We start from the raw sequence: 20,573 nt of genomic DNA on the forward strand, positions 1-20,573 counted from the left end.
GTGTTTTTTGTTGATTTGAAGGGTTTATTTATACGAGATGGGATGGTGACTTGTGACGTCACAATAGACAGAGTTCTTCATGGTTATTATCCTTGGTGAACAAAAATCGCTGCAAATCTTGCAAGTTCTGTAAGGTTACAAAGGCCATAATATATTGAAACAATTGACTGCTGAGTTTACAATTCTCGGCCAACCGAGGGTCGCCAGGTCTCTTTGGGCCGCTCCTTTTGCGTTGACCACGCGCTCCAGGTCCAGAGCTCGTCATTATACAACTTACTTTCTATAAATAAACTGTGACAAAGAATTGGGTAGTTGCCTAGGTCAAAAATAAATTTTGAAATTCTGATTGGCAAAATGTAGACAGATCCTTGTTTCCTTTATTTATGAAAAATGTAATTATAAGTGCGTCATTTTGTCACTTTTTTCTATGACGTCACAGGTTGCTTTTTCATACAAATTCCATAGTAATTTCTTGTTTTGACGTTTAGTAAAAAGTAACTGATTTGACTAGTTGGAAACTAGCCTATAGGTAACCTAAAGAAGTATTATTGCTATTTGACATTAGATTTGTTGACATTGCGTAGTAGTAGACTTACTTTTATATACGCAAATGTCAAATTGCAATGTTGCTTCGATGTGGCCTTTTTAGACTCCCTGTTCTGAGTTCTGACTAGTAGTATGTCTCATTTGCGAGTCAACAACTTAAATCTCATTTATACTGTTGTAAGTTTATAAATTTTTATTCACATGTATGCTAAAAGGCAGCCTCCGTGGTCTAGTGGTAAGAGCGTTAGGCTCACGATCTGGCGGTCCGGGTTCGATTCCCGATGGGGACATTGTCGAAATCACTTTGTGAGACTGTCCTTTGTTTGGTAAGGACTTTTCAGGCTTGAATCACCTGATTGTCCGAAAAAGTAAGTTGATTCCGTGCTTCGGAGGGCACGTTAAGCCGTTGGTCCCGGCTATTAGCCGTAAAAACACCTCCACCAACCCGCAGTGGAGCAGCGTGGTGGAGTATGCTCCATACCCTCTCCGGTTGATTGAGAGGAGGCCTGTGCCCAGCAGTGGGACGTATATAGGCTATTTATGTTGTGTTATGTTATGTATTATGCTAAAAGTCGAAACAACAAATATTATGATGCATGTTATTATATTTGGTATGGTGGTTGTAGCAAGGTTCCCCCATGGCCACTCGCCCGCGGCCTTGCGAAACGCATCTCGACCGGTCAAGGTTTGATTCCGCGGCGATGCTTCTGTTAGTTAACATTCTTACCTACGTACGTCGTCTGTCTACACAATTGTAGATGACAAATTAGTCAAATTACAGTATACTTTTTGCGAAACATCGAAACGATACATTTCCATTGGCTTTGTATGGAAATACTTAGGTTAGGAGCTATGACGTCATTAATAAACGTGGTCGTACTCAATATTACGTCATTCCTAATAAAAAATCGTAAATACGTTAAAAAAGAAAATTGAATAGTTTTTTAATCATTTTAAACTGGCTTCTATTTTTATCATCTACCCAACACAAATGTTAATAATGCTGTAAGTGTCATAGTGGTAGTTTTGAAGGGCATACCTAACCTATTAGATATATTAAAGTAACTCTAATGCACACCCGTGTTACGAATAACACCCTCACCGTGTCGTTAGTTTTATCAGACTAATATTATTATAAATTATGATTTAATATAAATGTCCCTTAAAATTCGTCCGTTATAGCATTGCGTAACCTAAGCATGATTTAGCTCGGGTAGAATATGATTACCATTTATTATTTTTGTAGTGTATAAAACAAAAGTGCAGAGCGATCAAAGAAGCTCAGCATTTCCTTATCCTGAGCAGGAATCCAATCGAACCCACGATTCTCACGAGTCACAGCATAGAAAGCCAGTTTACTACCGTCTACGCCCCGATAGCCCATTCATATCTACTGTCAGCACGCAAAACAAATATTATGTCGTCAGCATAGTGACCGCTACCTTGGTTGCACAAGGTTCCTGGTAACAAGGTTCACGTTAGGCTCGGCGCTCACCGACAGGACGGATTAAAACCCTTTCAAATTAAGAAGCCACCGCTGAATAGTCCGTGGCCCAGTGGTTGACCGTATGGGTTAGGAGGTGGATTCCTCATCAATCCTGGTGTCAGGGTTATTAATGAGCCGCCAAGGCCCCCTGACATGGCTTATGTACAGAATACGTAATTACATCAGTAAGTAGTAACCGGGACCAACGGCTTACTGGCCTTCCGAAGAACGGAATCATCTTATTTTTCAGACAATCAGGTGATTGCAGCCTGCCAAATACGCAAAACCGTACCTGTCAAATCTTCAGGTTAGATAAGCGGACCCTGTGGAAACGGGGTAATGCTATGCAGATGATGATGATGTGGTTTTAGCCTGTAATGTCCTGGCCAAACTAGAACTAGATTGAGTGGTGAAAAGGCTTTATAATGATAAGCTACGCAATGTGCCATTTCAAAACCGGCGCTTTCCACTACTTTGTTCGTAGTGAACACCCTCCGAGGCAAAAGTACAATAATTCACGTTTAAAAAGTCCTCGGTAGGCGTCAGGCCTTACACGTTGCTACATACATACATACATAAACTCACGCCTATTTCCCACCGGGGTAAGCAGAGACTATAGAATTCCATTTGCTTCATCATCATCTTTGCCGCGGTGTGGGATCCGAATAAATGCAGCCCTATTGGTGGCCAACTTCCAACCTTGACGTGACTGGTTTCGTGGGAAATTAAAGGTGAAATTGATTGGGTCATTGCTGTTGATTGCGGAAAATAAACATTAAGGATGTTGTATAGAGGTCTTTTTAGGCATTTGGGCTGATTGATTGGTAATTAATGACTAAGTAGACGATTTCCTCTTGTATCTGTCTATTACACATCCAACATGCTAAATGTTTTTTTTGCACTTACACGTGCTTAGGGAAAAATGCACAAAAACAAAAGACGACGCTACGCATAATGACGTTGTTATGAGTCGAAAACTTAAACTAATTTGTACAGATAGAACGAGAACATGTATTGATTGTGTAATAGTTAACAGGCTCGTCCCGGTTTGACAAGAGCTGCGAGTTGGAATCCTGTCCGAGTCAGAATTTTTCAAAATTTTCTCTTTGTCAACGCGTCATCGTTAGGACTCTTTACTTGAACACTCATCACCAGCCCATTAACGTCCCCACTGCTGGGGCACGGGCCTTCCCTATGGATGGATAGGGAGATCGGGCCATAAACCACCACGCGGGCCTAGTGCGGATTGGTGGTTATTAACGACTGCCAATGCAGCCGGGACCAACGGTTTAACGTGCCTTCCGAAGCACGGAGGAGCTCGAGATGAAAACATTTTTTTGTGGTCACCCATCCTATGACCGGCCGCTATAACTTCAACAATTGCAGACCGAGCGCGTTTACCGCTGCGCCACCGAGCTCCTCGAACTTACTTGAACACTACTACAACATAAACATAGCACGCTTGTAAGTACATATACACCCACTCTTTGCCAGTTATATTTATGTGTTATATTTACTTGTAATAGGGGATGCATTCTCCAAACAGGATTATCACTACCACAAGCTTGATGACATCATCGCTGATGTCTCAAACTGTATCTGCAATTTTTTTAGAAACAGATTTACACCATTTACAATTGTCAATAAGACACAAATCATTTTAGCAAAAATTACAGATACGTCAGGTAACAAAGTCGGCCATGTTACATAGAGCATTCTAAAATTATTTGTACCCCTAGCCGTGCATAGAAGGTATTGATTTACTCAGTTAATCACGTGCACGAATTCGTGCAGCAATGAGTGATGAAACCTATAATGATCTAAGACGATCAATTGATCTTGAACTCATAGTCCAGTTGCCTTCGTCGGTTGGAAGCGATCAACAATGTTAACCTTCGGTAATGGCAGAGGTGGATCCAAAAACTTCGATACATTTTTTCCATAAGTAAAACACAAAAACATAACGTAACATCACTCCTGTATATCCGAAGGAGTAGTCAGAAGTGTGGAGTACAACATATTGCTATTGACCGGATTACGCCGAAAACAAAAATGTTTTTTTAATGGTACATCGCTCACTTACCAAATTTCGCCTATTCAATTAATTATAGTCTTGAAGAGTCCAAGATTGATTCGAAACAGGCTGCAGCAGGCTATTCCAATATTTGCCTTATTCTAGTTAAAGTCGACGGAAAAATAGATGAATTGTACGTTAAACTATAAGATAATTTATTCAAACAATTAAAAACAAAACAAACACACCTTATAAATAAAACACCTCCTCCAATGCGTCACATCGAGGCGCCCAACAGGCTGGCAGCATTAGGTACCCCTCTGAATCGCCAAGCTAATTCTCTGACAGAAATAACTACCAGCCCTAGCATCCCCGAAGCCCTGATAAGACGCATTGAGACGCATTAAGACGCATCCTTAACAAAACACTAACAAACAAACACAAACAAACAAACAACACAAACAAACAAACAAAAACTAACATACTATTGTATTTTAAAAGCTAATCGGGGGCCTTAGGAGTCTACTGACCATCCCTGATCAGTTAATGGCCTTTTTGCCGTACAATACAGGGAAAAGTTTACCTAGAAGTTTTGCAGCTGATAGTATCGAACTATGTTCAACTTGTGTTACCCACAGCTGTATTACGAGGCGATAAAAAGTTTGCCAGGAACTTGCTTCATACACACTTCATACATTAACCGAATCACAGTCTTGTCTTCAACTTAAACGTTGTATATACAAAGTCATAACAGTTATCCCTACGGCGCCAGAAATTGTAAAATCATAACTTATAGCCAGTTATAGCCACTTTTAGTTTTGACAATACTGCTATGGGTGGTACAGTTGCGATAGTACGTTCAATGTTCATCGCGTTAGATAACACGTGATCCCTTAGTGGCTTTCTACGAACTCCTACAGATGATAAGCAACAATTTTACTTTTGTTCCGGACCTTGCGTAGAAAGAACATTATAATAGTTCCGTCCTTATTAACTTATACTACAGATTAGCTGATAAGTACTTATATAATCCAATATTTTCTCTTGGAACCTAATTAGTGTTATCAATACCCTGTTTCTCTAAGCTACTTATTCACACATGTTCTGGTGTTATTTTGTCTCGGTGACGAACCAATGTTTTGTTTTGTTTCGCCAGATATATGTATTTCTTTTTCTCTCATTGTGCCGTTTTAATTAGGACGAGTCTTATTTCCGAATCAGCATGTTGATGCCCAAAATAAATCGGATTATTTTCGCTCCCACTTCTCACTTTGAGTGTGGTTAAGTCACCGGTTTTGTTACTTTTAGTTTTACATACATACATATATAAACTCACGCCTATTTCCCACCGGGGTAAGCAGAGACTATAGATTTCCATTTGCTTCGATCCTGATACACTTCTCTTGCTTCCTCCACATTCATAAATCGCTTCATACACGCACGCCGGTTCGGAGTCGATTTTCTAAGAATATCTCCAATTTGGTCGATGTAATTCCTTCTAGGTCTTCCTCTGCCAGCCCTACCATCAACTTCTATATACCGCTTTCGCAATTTTATTCTCCTTCATCCGCTCTACGTGTCCAAACCAACCTAACATTTCCTTCTCAATCTTAGTCACTATATCGTCTTTTACACCACATCTCTGTCTTATCACACTGTTTCTCACTCTATCACTCAACTTAACACAACTTTTAGTTTTAATAATAAATATCTAACATAATCAACAATAGGTATATATGATTGGAATGAAGTAATTCTTACTTATTTATTGCGATTATTTAATGTATTATGATTATGAGATTAGTGGTTGTAAAAGAAGAATTAGTGGTTGTATGTCACTACTTATGACTCAGAGACTTTCGGGCTGTTTGGAAACTAAACTCGACAACTGGATTGGCCAGATCAAGATTCTCTAATCTACAGTTGAACAGCTTGATAGACTGTTTCCTAACTCCGTAGATAAGTAAACAGCCTACATACCTCCCACTGCTGGGCCATGTATCAATCATGAAGATAAGTAAGCATACTTCACCAATGCTCTTTATTTTTGAATGGTGAGACTTTCAAACATGGTTTGGCTAAAACACTCACTCTTTTGCACAAGCACAACCACTGTGAAAAGACTACTGACACAAGGCTATTTTAACACCATCACTTAGTGAATTGCATGGATAAAGTGAGTAAACTGGCACTGTTTGTGATTGTTATTGTTTCTGTTATGGACGCATGTTTGAAATTTATTTTATTAACGTTCTTTGTATGTTCATTTAATTAGTCTACTTTATAGAGTAACTATATTGAAACCTATAGGTGGAGATTTGTAATTAGCATATAGATACTAATGATTTTATTTACTGTACTATTCAGCTGTTAATCTTCCTAAAAGTAAATAAATAAAAAAACATTTTTAAGTCTGAAGTATAGGTGATAGTCGTATTAGTCATATTATCATACATTCAATTTCGAATGTTATATACAACTTTCGAAATATGTATAAGTTCGTTGTTAACCATTATAACAATTGTCTAATTTATTTATTAAAAATATAAAAGACTGTCTTTTGTATACATACATACATAAACTGCCTATATACGTCCCACTGCTGTGCACAGGCCTCCCCTCAATCAACCAGAGGGAGTATGGAGCATACTCCACCACGCTGCTCCACTGCGGGTTGGTGGAGGTATTTTTACGGCTAATAGCCGGGACCAACGGCTTAACGTGCCCTCCGAAGCACGGAATTAACTTACTTTTTCGGACAATCAGGTGATTCAAGCCTGAAAAGTCCTTACCAAACAAAGGACAGTCCCACAGAGTGATTTCGACAATGTCCCCATCGGGAATCGAACCCGGACCTCCAGATCGTGAGCCTAACGCTCTAACCACTAGACCACGGATGCTGTTACACGTCTTTTGTACGTTCGAGCTAATTTCAAGAACCATTCGTTTTTGCATGTGGTTTTTCTATTATAATCTGCATTTCTTAAAGAATAAGGTAGAGTTGGATACTTTAAAAAAAAATACGATTTGGAGTCGACGTCGTCGCTCGTCGAGTCACTTGTTCTTTATAATACCTACTGATATGACAGGTACGCAAAGTTATCTAAAACTTTGATTATTAAGTATCATATCTTCGAAAGTTACAAAGTCACGCCCCAAGAAATGTGGACTTTCGTCCAAATACGCCATTAGGTGTAGGTATATAAGCAATGTTGTTGTGTTGTGTTGTGTGTGTGTAATCGACAGGCATATAATTTATGGAACACACTTCAATTTTAGGCAGGAATTTTAAAAACCTTCCCAATTTTTTATATTGGCGAATAACCCGACAGAATTAAGTTGACAGCACATGTCAAACGGGATGCATACCAGCGAGATGTCTAGGTTATTCAGTTATTTTAAAATTAGGTAATAGTAGTCCATCATCCGTCCCTTTCGTTTTCGGCGGATAAGAAAATGACGGGTATAGCTTAAAATAAAATTAGGAGGTGTCTATAGCAATCGGGGCCAATGACGTCAGAGTCAAACAAGTTAGCCACAATAGCTTGCGGTGGCTAATGAACTTACCAAACTTATACCAAATCTAATCCAAAACTTATTTTGAATCGTTCGAAGTATTTGACGTAATCCCTATTCAGTAGACGTTCGAACTATTATAGAATAAATCGGTGGTTTTCCCCTTGCAACGGATGCTATGGTCCTCATGAATAGAAATGAGTGTAGGCCGTTGAATACATTAATTATCGGAACACTGACTAATATATACGTAACACACCTGTTCTAAATTTACGTGGTCCGTGCAATGAGTAAGTTACAACCTAATTGCTGAGACATTTCTCTACGAATTTTGTTTGTGACAAAACGTTTTGTGTGTCAATGCTTCACTCGTAAAGTTTTGGCAAAAGATACCTGTCGACTATAAAGGACCTTTAATAAAGTAAATTCATACTATACAACAATATTTTATTTTTACAAATGATAAACCAGGAGTGAAGAAATAACATAGAGGCATAATAACAAGCGCCATTTTTTTCGTTACTCCTACTAATTTGCTTTTCATACTATCTTTTAATCGAATTTCTTTCTCATTATTTGTATTCTCCGCAAGAAATGTTAGAGAATTATTGAACGACGATGAACATTTTCAACGCTGTTTTATCTCAAAAGACACCACCCATTTATATCAGCATCAAATAATGCTATAATAAAACGCTTGCCTCTCACTTTGAGGTCGCAGGTTCGAAACCAGCACAGGCCTAAACCAATGATTCTCGAATTTGTTTTCGAATTCATGTTTGGATCATAAATTATTACCACGTGCTCAGCGGTGAAGGACAACATCGTAAGGGAACCCACATTCCCGAGAAATGCATTTTCGGAGGTATGTGACCTGACCAGTATTGGTCTAGTTTTCCCTTCGCGGGTTGGAAGGTCGCACAAGCAGTCGCTTCTATAAAAAACCGGACTTGTCAAATCTTCAGGTTAGGTAAGCGGACCCTGTGAAAAACGGGATAATGCTAGGGAGATGATAATGATGAATACCGAGTGTATTCGCTGTTTGATGGCGTGCCTTGATCCCTTGGCGACTGTAAAATGCCTTTACGCATTATGTTTTCGATATCATAAAAGACGAAGTGCGAAAATAAAACAACAATACAACCAACAGTTGCTTTCAATATTTAACAAGTATTATTTTTAATGGACCAGTAACAATAATCAGAACAGCAGGTAAAAGGACTAGCTATAACAAAGCATCGACGTAATGGAAGAATTATGACTCATTCTTAGCTGTCAGTTTCCCGAACATCGCTCAAAGAATCTAAGTAATGCTCAGTAATACACAGATATTACAATACATTACAATCGACAGAGAAACCAGTATGTTTAATTTTACCGTGTTTATAGAATTGCCACATAAATTTTGAGGTAATCTTCAGCGGTGTTAGTTTACAGCATCTTCGATGGATGAATTATTGCAAAATTATACAATTAGTGTTCCGGGAAAATAGTTCAAAACATTTTAAAGTGTGGATTTGTTGGAAATGTGTTTAAAATTGCTCATTTTGATATATCGGTACATTATTCTCTGTCTAGATGAAGAAAGTTTCATCCAAGTTGTTTGTTTCTCCGGACTCCTTGTTGAAAACAAGAAGTGAACCTTTAGTGCAGCCAATTATCCAGCCATTTGGAATATACCATCCTAGCATTTATGCAAAACAACAAGTCGTGTCAAAATCATATCTCGCCAGAAACTTATTTACATCCATAAATCAAAACCCTTGTGGCTTTTCTTCAGAATGACTCAGTGGATTCGTAAATAGTAAATAGCTATAAGCGACGTCTGTCATCGTTTCCTCGATGCTCCATTTTATGGCTTAAATGTGGAACAATACGGCGCGTTCACTTCGAAATCTGTCTGTAGTGTTTACCGGCGTGACCTCCCAGCCTTGTTGTCTGAGCGATAGGGTTTCATATCCGACGAATTGACAGATATTATATGGCTGCGGGTGGAATCGGCTTGGCGCGTTGGAAATAACGTTATTACCGCACACGTGGTCCGCCGGGTGATTAGGGCGTCGATATACAATATTCACTTTCTATTGTCAAGGTCATTGTTCTGGGCATCATTGAGCTCATTAGTCATTCAGTCAGTCGCAAAAGCCAAATCCAGCCTAGACTTGTTTATTCGTTTTATTTGCTTTTCCAAATTGATTCGGATCTTGGAGCTTCCAACTTTACTTTCTCCGAGAGGAGGCCTATGCCAATCACTGGAACTGTTATAAGGTGTTTGTATTTTGTTTATTTACTTTTGCCGGGCAAAACGATTTCGGTCACAAATTCTAGAAGTGGCTGTGGTTTGGCTTATGATGTTTTGTAGATCTGTCACTCCAAGGGTGGATAGGATATTTAAAAGTTAATTTTAATCCATCCGAGAAGATATAGTATTGATAGTATGCTTCGTACTTTCTTTTTCAGTTGAATAACGGCCTGGTGCCCGTGAACGGGTCGTATAAAATATATTTTACTTTTGAAGATAATAAACTAGATAATAAATAATTAATTTAAATTTTCACTTTAGATAAAGACACGTGACGTTGATTATTTTTGATAACTGCATTAATATACTATTTACTGTATACCAAGTAAATATTTTTCTAACAAGTTATATAGCCTACGACGTGATCAGGATTTTAAATGATTGATTCTGTAGTCTTTAATCAGTAGATCCTATTCGAGTCAAGAACATTTGCATGCGTATAATCCAATAAGTGAGTTAAAGGACATTTGTGGTAAAAACACGTCAAGTTTGTCTTTCAAATTGCGTGATATTCTACACAGTTATTTCATATATTATGTGGTAGGCAAAGGGATGTAATATTGTCTACCACTTAGGATTTCCTTATAAATGAGGCTGGCGCATGTTTGTATGTGATTTTATAAATATGGTGTTTAACAAACCGCTATATATTCCATTCGTCTAATAATTTGTGTGTTACATTATAAATTGTGTATAAACTAAAAACAACAATGTAGGCGAAATCAATATGTTTGTTTTTCTTTCAAAAATCGTCGTACTATGCCGCGACAAAAGCTTCGCTTTTGTCACAGTTCCCTATACAATTCCTAAGGGACGACGTCCTTTCATACGCCCCGAAAACTTATGACGAATGCAGTCACCGAAATCTTTTGCAAAATGCCATATCTATCTATCACGTATTGTAAATAGACCGATCAGAATTATACCTTTTGGTTGCCGTTACAGAATATATACATTTTCAGTTTGCACCTCCAAACGGTGGGTCAATCAATGCATTGATTGTTCGTTCATCTAACCGGCTTAAACTGATTCCGTCGATAGGTTTAATACCTTCAGTTTCAAGTATTCGCTTAATTTACCCTTACCCTCTTTCACATGTTTTTGGGTGTTTTTGAGTTAGCAGTCGCTTGTGTAAAAAGCCGGACCTGTCACTTCTTTCTAGTTAGATAAGCGTACCTACCTTGTGGAAACCAGTATTCGGGGTTGGGAGTTGGTATGGTAGCGCTATTTCGCGGGATTGGTAACCGTTATCTTAATGCTCGCGCCGCGGCTTATGCTGAGTGAGGCCCTTTTATAAAGGACACCACCACCATCGTTGACCAGTCCATACACTCAATTATTTGTATTTCTCGTGTCATCATCATCATCATCAGCCCATTAACGTCCCCACTGCTGGGGCACGGGCCTTCCCTATGGATGGATAGGGAGATCGGGCCTTAAACCATCACGCGGGCCCAGTGCGGATTGATGGTTATTAACGACTGCTAATGCAGCCGGGACCAACGGCTTAACGTGCCTTCCGAAGCACGGAGGAGCTCGAGATGGAAACTATTTTTCTTTTTTTTTTGTGGTCACCCATCCTATGACCGGCCTTCGCGGCTTTCTCGTGTATGTTGTTTTTATTATGTGTTTTGTTTGATTGTAAGTTGTATGTTAGTCTGTGTTTTATATTATATATTTGTTTTGTATTTGTTACTGTGGTGTCCCTTTATAATAAACGTTTCTTTCTTTCTTTCTTTCAATGGCAATAGGCTCGCCCCCTATTACATGGGACTTTAACATAGCCAGCGAGCAGTGTACTATACACCTCTCTCTCCCCCTTCGGGGGTACAAACGTGGTGCTAAGTTATGTATTGCTATCAATGTAATTTCTATAGGTACACACTAGACACCACATTTAGCAGGGTTTCATTGACCCCAAATGACACTACCTATACCCCAATCACTGGTGAAACACTAAGGAGATATTGACCCCGTCTCTTTTCTCTCATGTGGTTTGTGACGTCAATAACAGACCTCATCAACCCTGGTGTCAGGGTTACTATACTATTAACCCTGTTACACGTGCTATTTCGTTTCTTACTCACTAACTCTTTTATGTAACTGTCTATTTTCCCCCGTCGATGAGTAGACAATCGAGATCTATTGATTACGACACATTACAATCCTTACAATGAACGATAAGTTGATAAACGTACAATACCGATTGTGACGTCATCCGACACCGTCGTGAAGTCAATGGAAGTAAATTCCTTTCGATAACTCGCTTTACGTCTGTATAATCTATGACGTCAACACTTTGATTACCTATTTATTGAGATTACGTGTTTTCTTCTGTAATTACATTTTCATTTTTATACAAATATTAGGTAATGTACAAAAAAAGAGTGTGGGTCGATCCCTGATCACGCCCACCCACGAGATGGTGGGACCACTTGCTGGAAGCGCCTGGATACGTAAGGCTATGGAGAGATTAGTGGTGCGCCTTGGGAGAGGCCTATGTCCAGCATTGTACTGCAATAGGCTGATGATAAAAGAAGGAAAGCCTCCTATCTTTAATTTAAGAAAATTGTACATTTGATTTTCAAACGAACATATAACTTAGAACCCTGCTGCTTATTGTCCCGAGTAAGTCTTCTAAGACTTGTTAAGTAGTAGTACTTGTTGTGATTTTAAAGTATACCATATTTAAAGAAGCGTAAATACTAGAAGTTTTACGACATAGATAATACTATCCCATAAAATATACTTAAGGAGTGATCTAAAATAAAACGTGTTGTAAAGTCAACAACGTAAATATTATAACGTATAGTTATTGTAATATGACATTTGGTACCACTAGGAAGCGCTTTAAGCAGTACCTAAACCTTAGATAAATAAGGGATAACAATCTGTTACGTTGGTCTAACAGAAAGCTCAGATGAAGCGTGGATGCCCAGTTCTTGCGACAGATGTACCTCTGACTAGCCCAATTGGCAATCTAATCAGTTTTATGTTATGAATAAAGAAGTAAACACGAATAGCAATATAACATAAGCAAGACTATCTTCCTAATTGTAATTGCGCCTACTCACGCCGCACCTGAGCTTTCGGTTAGACCAACGCGATACGCGGTGAGGCGTTCATTTACCCATCATCACAAATTTAAGAGCCACGCTCTTGTCGGTTTAGTATTCTCCATCCTTTTTTTTTTAGGGAAAAACACGGCAGCCAATCAATTCATTTACCCAATAAGAAATAAACACAAATAAATTCTCATTATTTCTTTATCGAAGTCCCCTAAAGAAAACAGCAAAGATGTATTGTATTCCTTTATAAACAGTTGAAATATACGACTGCAAGGACATTCACATTCCAATCTTTCTTCCGATGTTGGACTGACAACATTGTGAAACGTTATTCTAGTTTTAAACACGTTTTTCTAGGTATAATAGTGCAAGTACGTATTAAAACCACCCACTGGAGTTATTTTTAACGTAACAATAACATGACTTTTAACAGTATGATGTTCTAAAGTAAAACGAACATAGCCTTTACAAAAGTATAACAAATTGGTATATTTATATTATTTTCTCTATTATTTTTAGAACGAATAATATAATGTCATGATGATTTTTTTTATACCATAAAATCCTTTTGGTATATTATAATCGGCGACCCGATTACTGTAGCCATAGAGGCGGCCAATCAGCTCGCGACACCAAACACTTCAGGACCCCGATACCGACCCCGCCGGCGTGGTCGACGATTTCCCTCATTCGGCGCTTATCGCTATCGACCCGATAGGGTCGATTAATTCTCTCAAATATTTTTCCACTCAGACGACGCCCTGAGCCGAGCTCCGCGGCCAACTCGGCACCCTCAGGCCTGTTGTCTTAAACGTTGTACCGGGTGAGAGCCTTCAGCGCTCCCCATTTGTCCGGCCAAGTAGTTAATGCCATCTGAGGCAAATGTACAATAACTCACGTCAAAAAAAAAGGTATATTATAATACTCTCCAATTTCAAAACTGTCTTGTACTTGTATAATGGCTGTTATTTGTAAGCTGTTTGTGTTTCCGTCAATTTTATAGTTAAAAACGTCTATGTATAGTAGAACCTATAAGTATTTAATCGCGAAAAAAGTTTGCTTATTATCGTGATTTTACGATAACGGACTTTTTGTGTAGTACAATTTCCCGTTTTCTTTTTTACATATAAAAAACATACTTAGCGCCAGTAGGTACTGAAGTAAAACTTTTGACACAAAAAAACTATCCCGATTGTTGTTTCAAATTGTTCATAAACCGTTTAACGATTTCCACTTCACAAACTAAATGGCCAAGATAACTAGATATACAATTGTATAGGATTTAACATCGCGTGAGTGCGCGCCAATAATAACACGTTGTCTCCGTTGCAGGGAAAAATCTCTACAATAATGAACATGTAGCGATTAAAATGGAGCCGATGAAGTCCAAGGCTCCTCAACTTCACCTAGAGTACCGATTTTACAAGTTACTCGGCACGCATGGTAAGTGGGACCTTGAAAGCAAACACTGGGAATGGCTCTTGTATAACTCGTGCGACTCAACTTGACACCTCGGATTTCTCACATAATAGTACATGGACAGAGTGTCTATCGCACAGAACTCAAGCTTGTGCTGTAGCGGGGAAGGGGTTGTCAGGGAGGTCCCAAATTGACTCGCACGAGTACAATGATCAGCAACGATGTGAGATTTCGAATTTCGAATCGACATTAGAATTTAGTACGTTTCCTTTGGCGTTTAAATCATTCGAGAGTTGCTATTGAAACTAAGACTGATTACGATTACCTTTTTGATGCAAATCAAAACATTCCAATTTCAACGACTACAATTAATGAATTAAATATTCAAGCAAATACTATCTATATTTATAACATTCGTTGCTGGTCGTATACTAAGATCATGTACCGTTAATGACTTTCAAGTTATTCAACTATTATGGGTTCATTTTCACAATAACTTCTTCAAAGACGAAACTTTTGAAGATATTTATTTAACGATAAAGACTTTATTGCATGTTTAATGAGTAAAATTTTCTCAAGTTATTATCTTCATGACCTATCTTTTACAGTCGATAGTCATAAAAACTTAATTTTGAAAGTTGGATATTTATAAAATATAGAAGAAAGTGTACTTAATGTCACTACGGCGAATAAGTATTAGTTGTAAATAGTAATCAAATCGAGTCTAGCCGGATGTGGCTACTTACTGAAAGCACACTTTTTTACAGAATAGTTTTTTACGATGTCAGTAGAACAGTAACAATGAGTCGAGTTTTGTACGCCGCTGCATTTGTAAAGACGTAGTTAGACGCATTCAATACATGGTTTACATTGCGTCTATTTTTACTAACACTTAGTGTTCAATTCATAAAACCTGCATGTAAATTTCAACTGCATTCTCATCTAAAATTATCACACAAAAGAACTGATCTTGTCAACAATGACCTCTGTAGAGATTCAAGCCGCTTAGTTCCATCAAATAGTCATACTTAATTCCAAGATACTGACTGTAGAATTTTGCTCAGAGGGCGTACCAAAAGTGTACTACTTGGGAACATGTGGCGGACGCTACAACGCTATGGTCATGGAGTTGCTAGGGCCCTCGCTTGAAGATTTATTCGTCCATTGCGGCCGAAGGTTCAGACTGAAGACGGTCCTAATGATTGCTATGCAGCTCGTAAGTGCCGGCAATCGATCCCTGTAGATAGGTGATTGTCTAACACAACACCGCGACCGATATTCCAAATTGTGTAGTCGACAAGTTTGCACAGACTGTAGGGTCGTAGTTCAGTGAAAGAGGCAGATTTGTGAGTTGGTAGACGTAATACGTTCTCGTTTTGAAATATAGTTATTTGCATTGAAAACAGAATTAAACTGTCGTCAATTTCTGCCAATTCTGCCTTTGTCATGCTGAGTCTCTGTTGACGAGTCGACTAGAACCGAAGCGAGTGCAGCTGCATGATCATAGCGGTTGACGCGGTGCCGTTTTATCGTCTTTGTTTTTACATTTTTTTTTGTCACGAAGCAATGCTCTCGCGGGTCACATTCGGTTCGTTAATATCGGCTGCAGTGTTGTGTAGTTAAGGTGCGAGCGAGAGCAATGCTCGTATAAGCTGTGAGTACTAAATTTGTGTTCCATCCCCCTCTCTCCCTGCCCTTTATCCCGTGGCTCCTATAGCGCCGTCGACAGCGGAAGGAATCCCCGAGGTGTACTACTTCGGCCCTTGCGGTAAATACAATGCGTTGGTAATGGAGTTGCTGGGGCCCTCCCTGGAGGACCTCTTCGATTTGTGCGGCCGCCGGTTCTCTCTAAAGACTGTCTTAATGATCGCCATGCAGTTGGTAAGTTCATTTCAGTTAAGGTTCACAAAGCGTCAGTTGTTAACGCTATCAGTCTTCAACTAGCTAATATAAATATTAAATGGTTCCTATGAATATTTATCTTCATTATTTACCAAGTATTCGATGCAGAATATAATTAAATTATATTTGAAGCTTGCGGTTTTGTCCAGCAAAAAATGCGTGTTTACGTGCTAACGTTCAACGAACTGTGACTAACATTTCCTTCTATTTTTTTACAGTTACATCGCATCGAGTATGTTCACACGAGACATCTAATATATCGAGATGTTAAACCAGAGAATTTTTTGATAGGTAGAACTGCAACTAAAAGAGAAAAAATCATCCACATCATTGGTAAGTTCCCTTTACATAATTAACGGTCATATCTCGCCAGGACACCATGGTGGCGCCACTATAGTCAAGCCACCAACGAAATGTATGCAACGGCGTTTATACAACTACAATAATTTTGGTATTAGCTACGGGCGCCAATATGGTATCCTAGTGACATTGGGCCCTAAGAGTACGAAAGTTGCAACTATTTGGTAGTACCCTGGAAAATACCTCATTGACAATGATGGCATAACCTTCACGTCAGAGCTATCAGTAAAACTACGAGAGGAAAGTTGTCAATGCTCCACTTTAACCCGTAAAGTGTGGGCCGAGAGGCAATAAAAATAAAATATAGGTCCCCTCTGGCCCGCGTTCAGGCGTCGACGAGAATAACGACTTCTTATGAAAGAAAAAGGTCTTTAATATTCCAATAGGCGTTATACTCCCGAAGTGGGAAGTGAAAGGATCTTTTTCAGGACTTCCTTATAATGAGGAACTTTCCAGGCTGTGTCCCCCAAAAATTATAGATGGCGTTGTACAGATTTAATGTGATAATTACCTATTTTCTCATGCCTCGAGTACATATTTATTCAAAAGTTTATTGAGGCATATATAAAAATAGTTGGATCAGATATGGTATATAATTATGGTGCTACCTAGATTGCTTCTCGTCATTTTGATCAGAATAATAATAACAAGGGTCATCCCAAAACAAAGATAAAATATGCATAATGTCTGTTATCCCTGAAATTAAAAGGTTAAACGAAGACAAATCTGTACAGCGCCATCTATAGTTTTTTTGGGGAACGTAGCCTGGAAGGTCCCTCATAAAATTCATATTATTTTTCATCCAAAAATATATTTCATAACTACTGAACAATTAATAACTCTGTCTTAATGAATCTTCCAATCATTTAATTCGTTCAACACAGATCAATTGATTGTATAACAGAGTAATATGATACTCGGCAATACGCTTGCGGTTGGTTCGCATCCATTGCAGTCGTACATTTTGTACTTGATCACTTGATCTTTGAGTGTAACTCATTACTATAAATGTACCTACCTACATCAGCTCGCTATGGCTTGTGACTAACTTATAATATCGGCAAGCTCATAGATAATTGAATTTACGAGGTTAGGATTTGTGCCCGGTTAATGGCAACATCTCCAATTTGGTTAATGTACGACCTTCAATTTCTTATTTATATATTTATTTTAATAAGGCGCTCACCAACCCACACTGGAACTGGTGGAATATGCTCCGTACCCTCTCCGGTTGTTTGATGGGAGGTGCGGCCAGCAGTGGGACGAAGATCGACCGTTTTTGTTACGCTATACTAATATGCATATGTTTTCCGTTTCAGATTTTGGTCTGGCCAAAGAATATATAGACTTAGAGACAAACAAACATATCCCATATCGGGAGCACAAGTCACTCACTGGGACCGCGAGATACATGTCAATAAACACACATTTAGGAAAAGGTAACGTGTTCTGTTCTTATTTTTCTATGTTGCAATCTTACTAATACTAATTGGTCTATACAATTAGTTGCTCTGTGGTCAAGACTTTTCTCTGGTCTCTTGTAAGCACCATATCAGAGGCATAGAATAAGGAATAATACTACGTATAGAACGGCAACTCTCCGCTCTTCACCAGCGTCTGGGCTAGTTTTACCTCTCCCCCCTCGACATAGTTTAGACTTGAATCGTATGGTGACAGACGTCACACACAGATCTCTTCTGCGCGTGTACGATAATATCAATGTGTAGTGTCTGTGTAAAACGAGGTTCTTTGTATGAAGTGTCCGGGGTGTGTCAAGGTATAGATTTACCTCTGGTGCTTGTAAGACGTCAAGACTCTTCTCTGGTGTCTTACAAGGGTTTTAGGGTCAAGACCCTATACCAATTAGTCTAATTCTAGTTAAATAAATATTGTTTATCTGTGATTGAAGATTGATATTTAAACAGCACAAAGAAAGCTCATCCGTATTAAATTACATATTTATTTTCTAATTTATTGTTTCTAATGTATATTCGTTTCTGTTTCCAGAACAATCTAGACGCGACGACTTAGAGGCTCTCGGGCATATGTTTATGTATTTTTTACGTGGTTCCTTACCCTGGCAGGGTTTAAAAGCTGATACACTCAAAGAAAGATACCAAAAAATTGGTGATACCAAGCGAGCAACACCAATCGAGGTAATTTTATAATTTTTAAGTATAATAAAAATATTTTATAATGTATAATATTTCGTGCGGAGGCCGTCTTCCGTGGTCCACTGGTTGAGCTTTGACTCACGATCCTGGGTTCGATTCCCGGTGGAGACACGTCTAACAAAAAAAAAAAACTTTGTGAAACGGTGCCTGGCTTGGTGAGGATATTGCAGGGCGCGTTAAGTAGGTGCCGGCTACCACTTAATTAAATATATAGTTACATGAGCCATGTCAAGAACCTTTAGTGGCTCAATAATGATTCATTGTTCATCGATCACACTACCGTCACTTTTTTTTTAAAAGGAAAAAAGAAGACCTGGAAAACATTCAGCCCATGTAGTAAAATGCCGTTTTCGTAGTAGCAAAGCGCAAATAATACGCATAGGAAAGTGTTAAGGTCAATTTATTCTACAGATACTACAATTACGTTGATTAGAAGTCTTGTATGGCCGTTAAGATGTGTCATTAGGAGATAACACAGCACAAGGACTAAGCTACAGAGGTTTTTCCTACAGCTTGTTTGATTTAAAGAATACAATATTTTAAGTATCCTCTGTCGTGTGGGTTGTTGGGTTGATTACCAATCTTAGCAACCCTGGTAAACTTTAAGGATAAATCTTAGGCTGCGTTTCCATTGACGCGAAGCTGTGCGGAGATGAGCGGAAATGTGCAGGATTCGACCAATCACCGTGAGGGAGAGAGTGACAGAGCGTCTTCGTTTTTCGCTCTCTCGAACGCTGTGATTGGTCAAATCCGCACGTCTCCGCCCGTCTTCGCGTCAGTGGAAACCCGGCCTTAGCTATGATTTAAAAAAATAAAGAATGATACTACATACAGACCTCTCCGCCCCGCACCAATTCGAATCGGCGCCGAACTAGATTTAGCTCTGTCCTCTCCATATATACGAACCATGAAGCATATATACGAACCATGAACCATATATACGAACCATGAACCATATGTACGAACCATGAACCATATGTACGAACCATGAACCATATAACCATGAACTATATATACGTACCATATATACGTACCATATATACGTACCATATATACGTACCATATATACGTACCATATATACGTACCATATATACGTACCATATATACGAACCATATATACGAAGCATGTATACAAACGTATCTATGCTTGCGTCTATTCCGGTTTTAAAGCTGCCACATTTCATCAGGTGTTGTGCGAGGGCCACCCAGAAGAGCTGGCGACGTACCTGCGCTACGTGCGGCGGCTGGACTTCTTCGAGACGCCGGACTACGACCAACTCCGGCGCATGTTCCGCGACCTGTTCGAGCGCCGCGGCTACGTCGACGACGGCGAGTTCGACTGGACCGGCAAGACAATGGTAAACAACTCCTCTGTATCTTGAATGCCACACTAACGCCGCGGCTTCGCTTCTGTATGGCGACGTGTTCTTAATACTTCATATAAAACATAAAAACAAAACAGCCTATTGTTAGAAAGAAAATAATCGATCGGGCTATTCTCGACTGATACATCACTATGCTAATGAACGGCGCAACACTGGCTCCTTTATTTTGACAGATCTAATTCGTACCGCGCGTTGAAGCTAAAATTTTTACGATATTGCAATATAATGACTGATTGTACTGAACTAGTTGTTCTGTCTTAATATTGTATATGTCCACTGCTGGGAACAGACCTCTCCTCAATCAACCGGTGGGGATATGGAGCATTTACATGCAATGCGGGTTGGAGCCACTGTACAATAGCGCTTCAATGCTCACGCAGTAAATTAATGAGAAATATAC

General features: G+C 39.0%; 1 protein-coding gene across 19 annotated transcripts in view; it reads left to right on the forward strand.

The window, feature by feature from the left end:
* LOC126370961 (casein kinase I) overlaps positions 1–20,573 on the forward strand; it is a 53,112-nt gene that overhangs the window by 13,676 nt on the left and 18,863 nt on the right. For all 19 annotated transcript variants that reach the window (XM_050016120.1, XM_050016122.1, XM_050016114.1 and 16 more), the window contains exons 4-9: positions 14,265–14,375; positions 16,069–16,232; positions 16,472–16,586; positions 17,933–18,052; positions 18,621–18,769; positions 19,976–20,146. In XM_050016120.1, coding sequence (XP_049872077.1) covers positions 14,265–14,375; positions 16,069–16,232; positions 16,472–16,586; positions 17,933–18,052; positions 18,621–18,769; positions 19,976–20,146 — 830 coding nt within the window. The remainder of the gene's footprint in view (positions 1–14,264; positions 14,376–16,068; positions 16,233–16,471; positions 16,587–17,932; positions 18,053–18,620; positions 18,770–19,975; positions 20,147–20,573) is intronic.

The sequence above is a fragment of the Pectinophora gossypiella genome, chromosome 11 (assembly GCF_024362695.1).
Source record: "Pectinophora gossypiella chromosome 11, ilPecGoss1.1, whole genome shotgun sequence".
In the NCBI taxonomy this organism is placed as follows: Eukaryota; Metazoa; Arthropoda; class Insecta; order Lepidoptera; family Gelechiidae; genus Pectinophora; species Pectinophora gossypiella.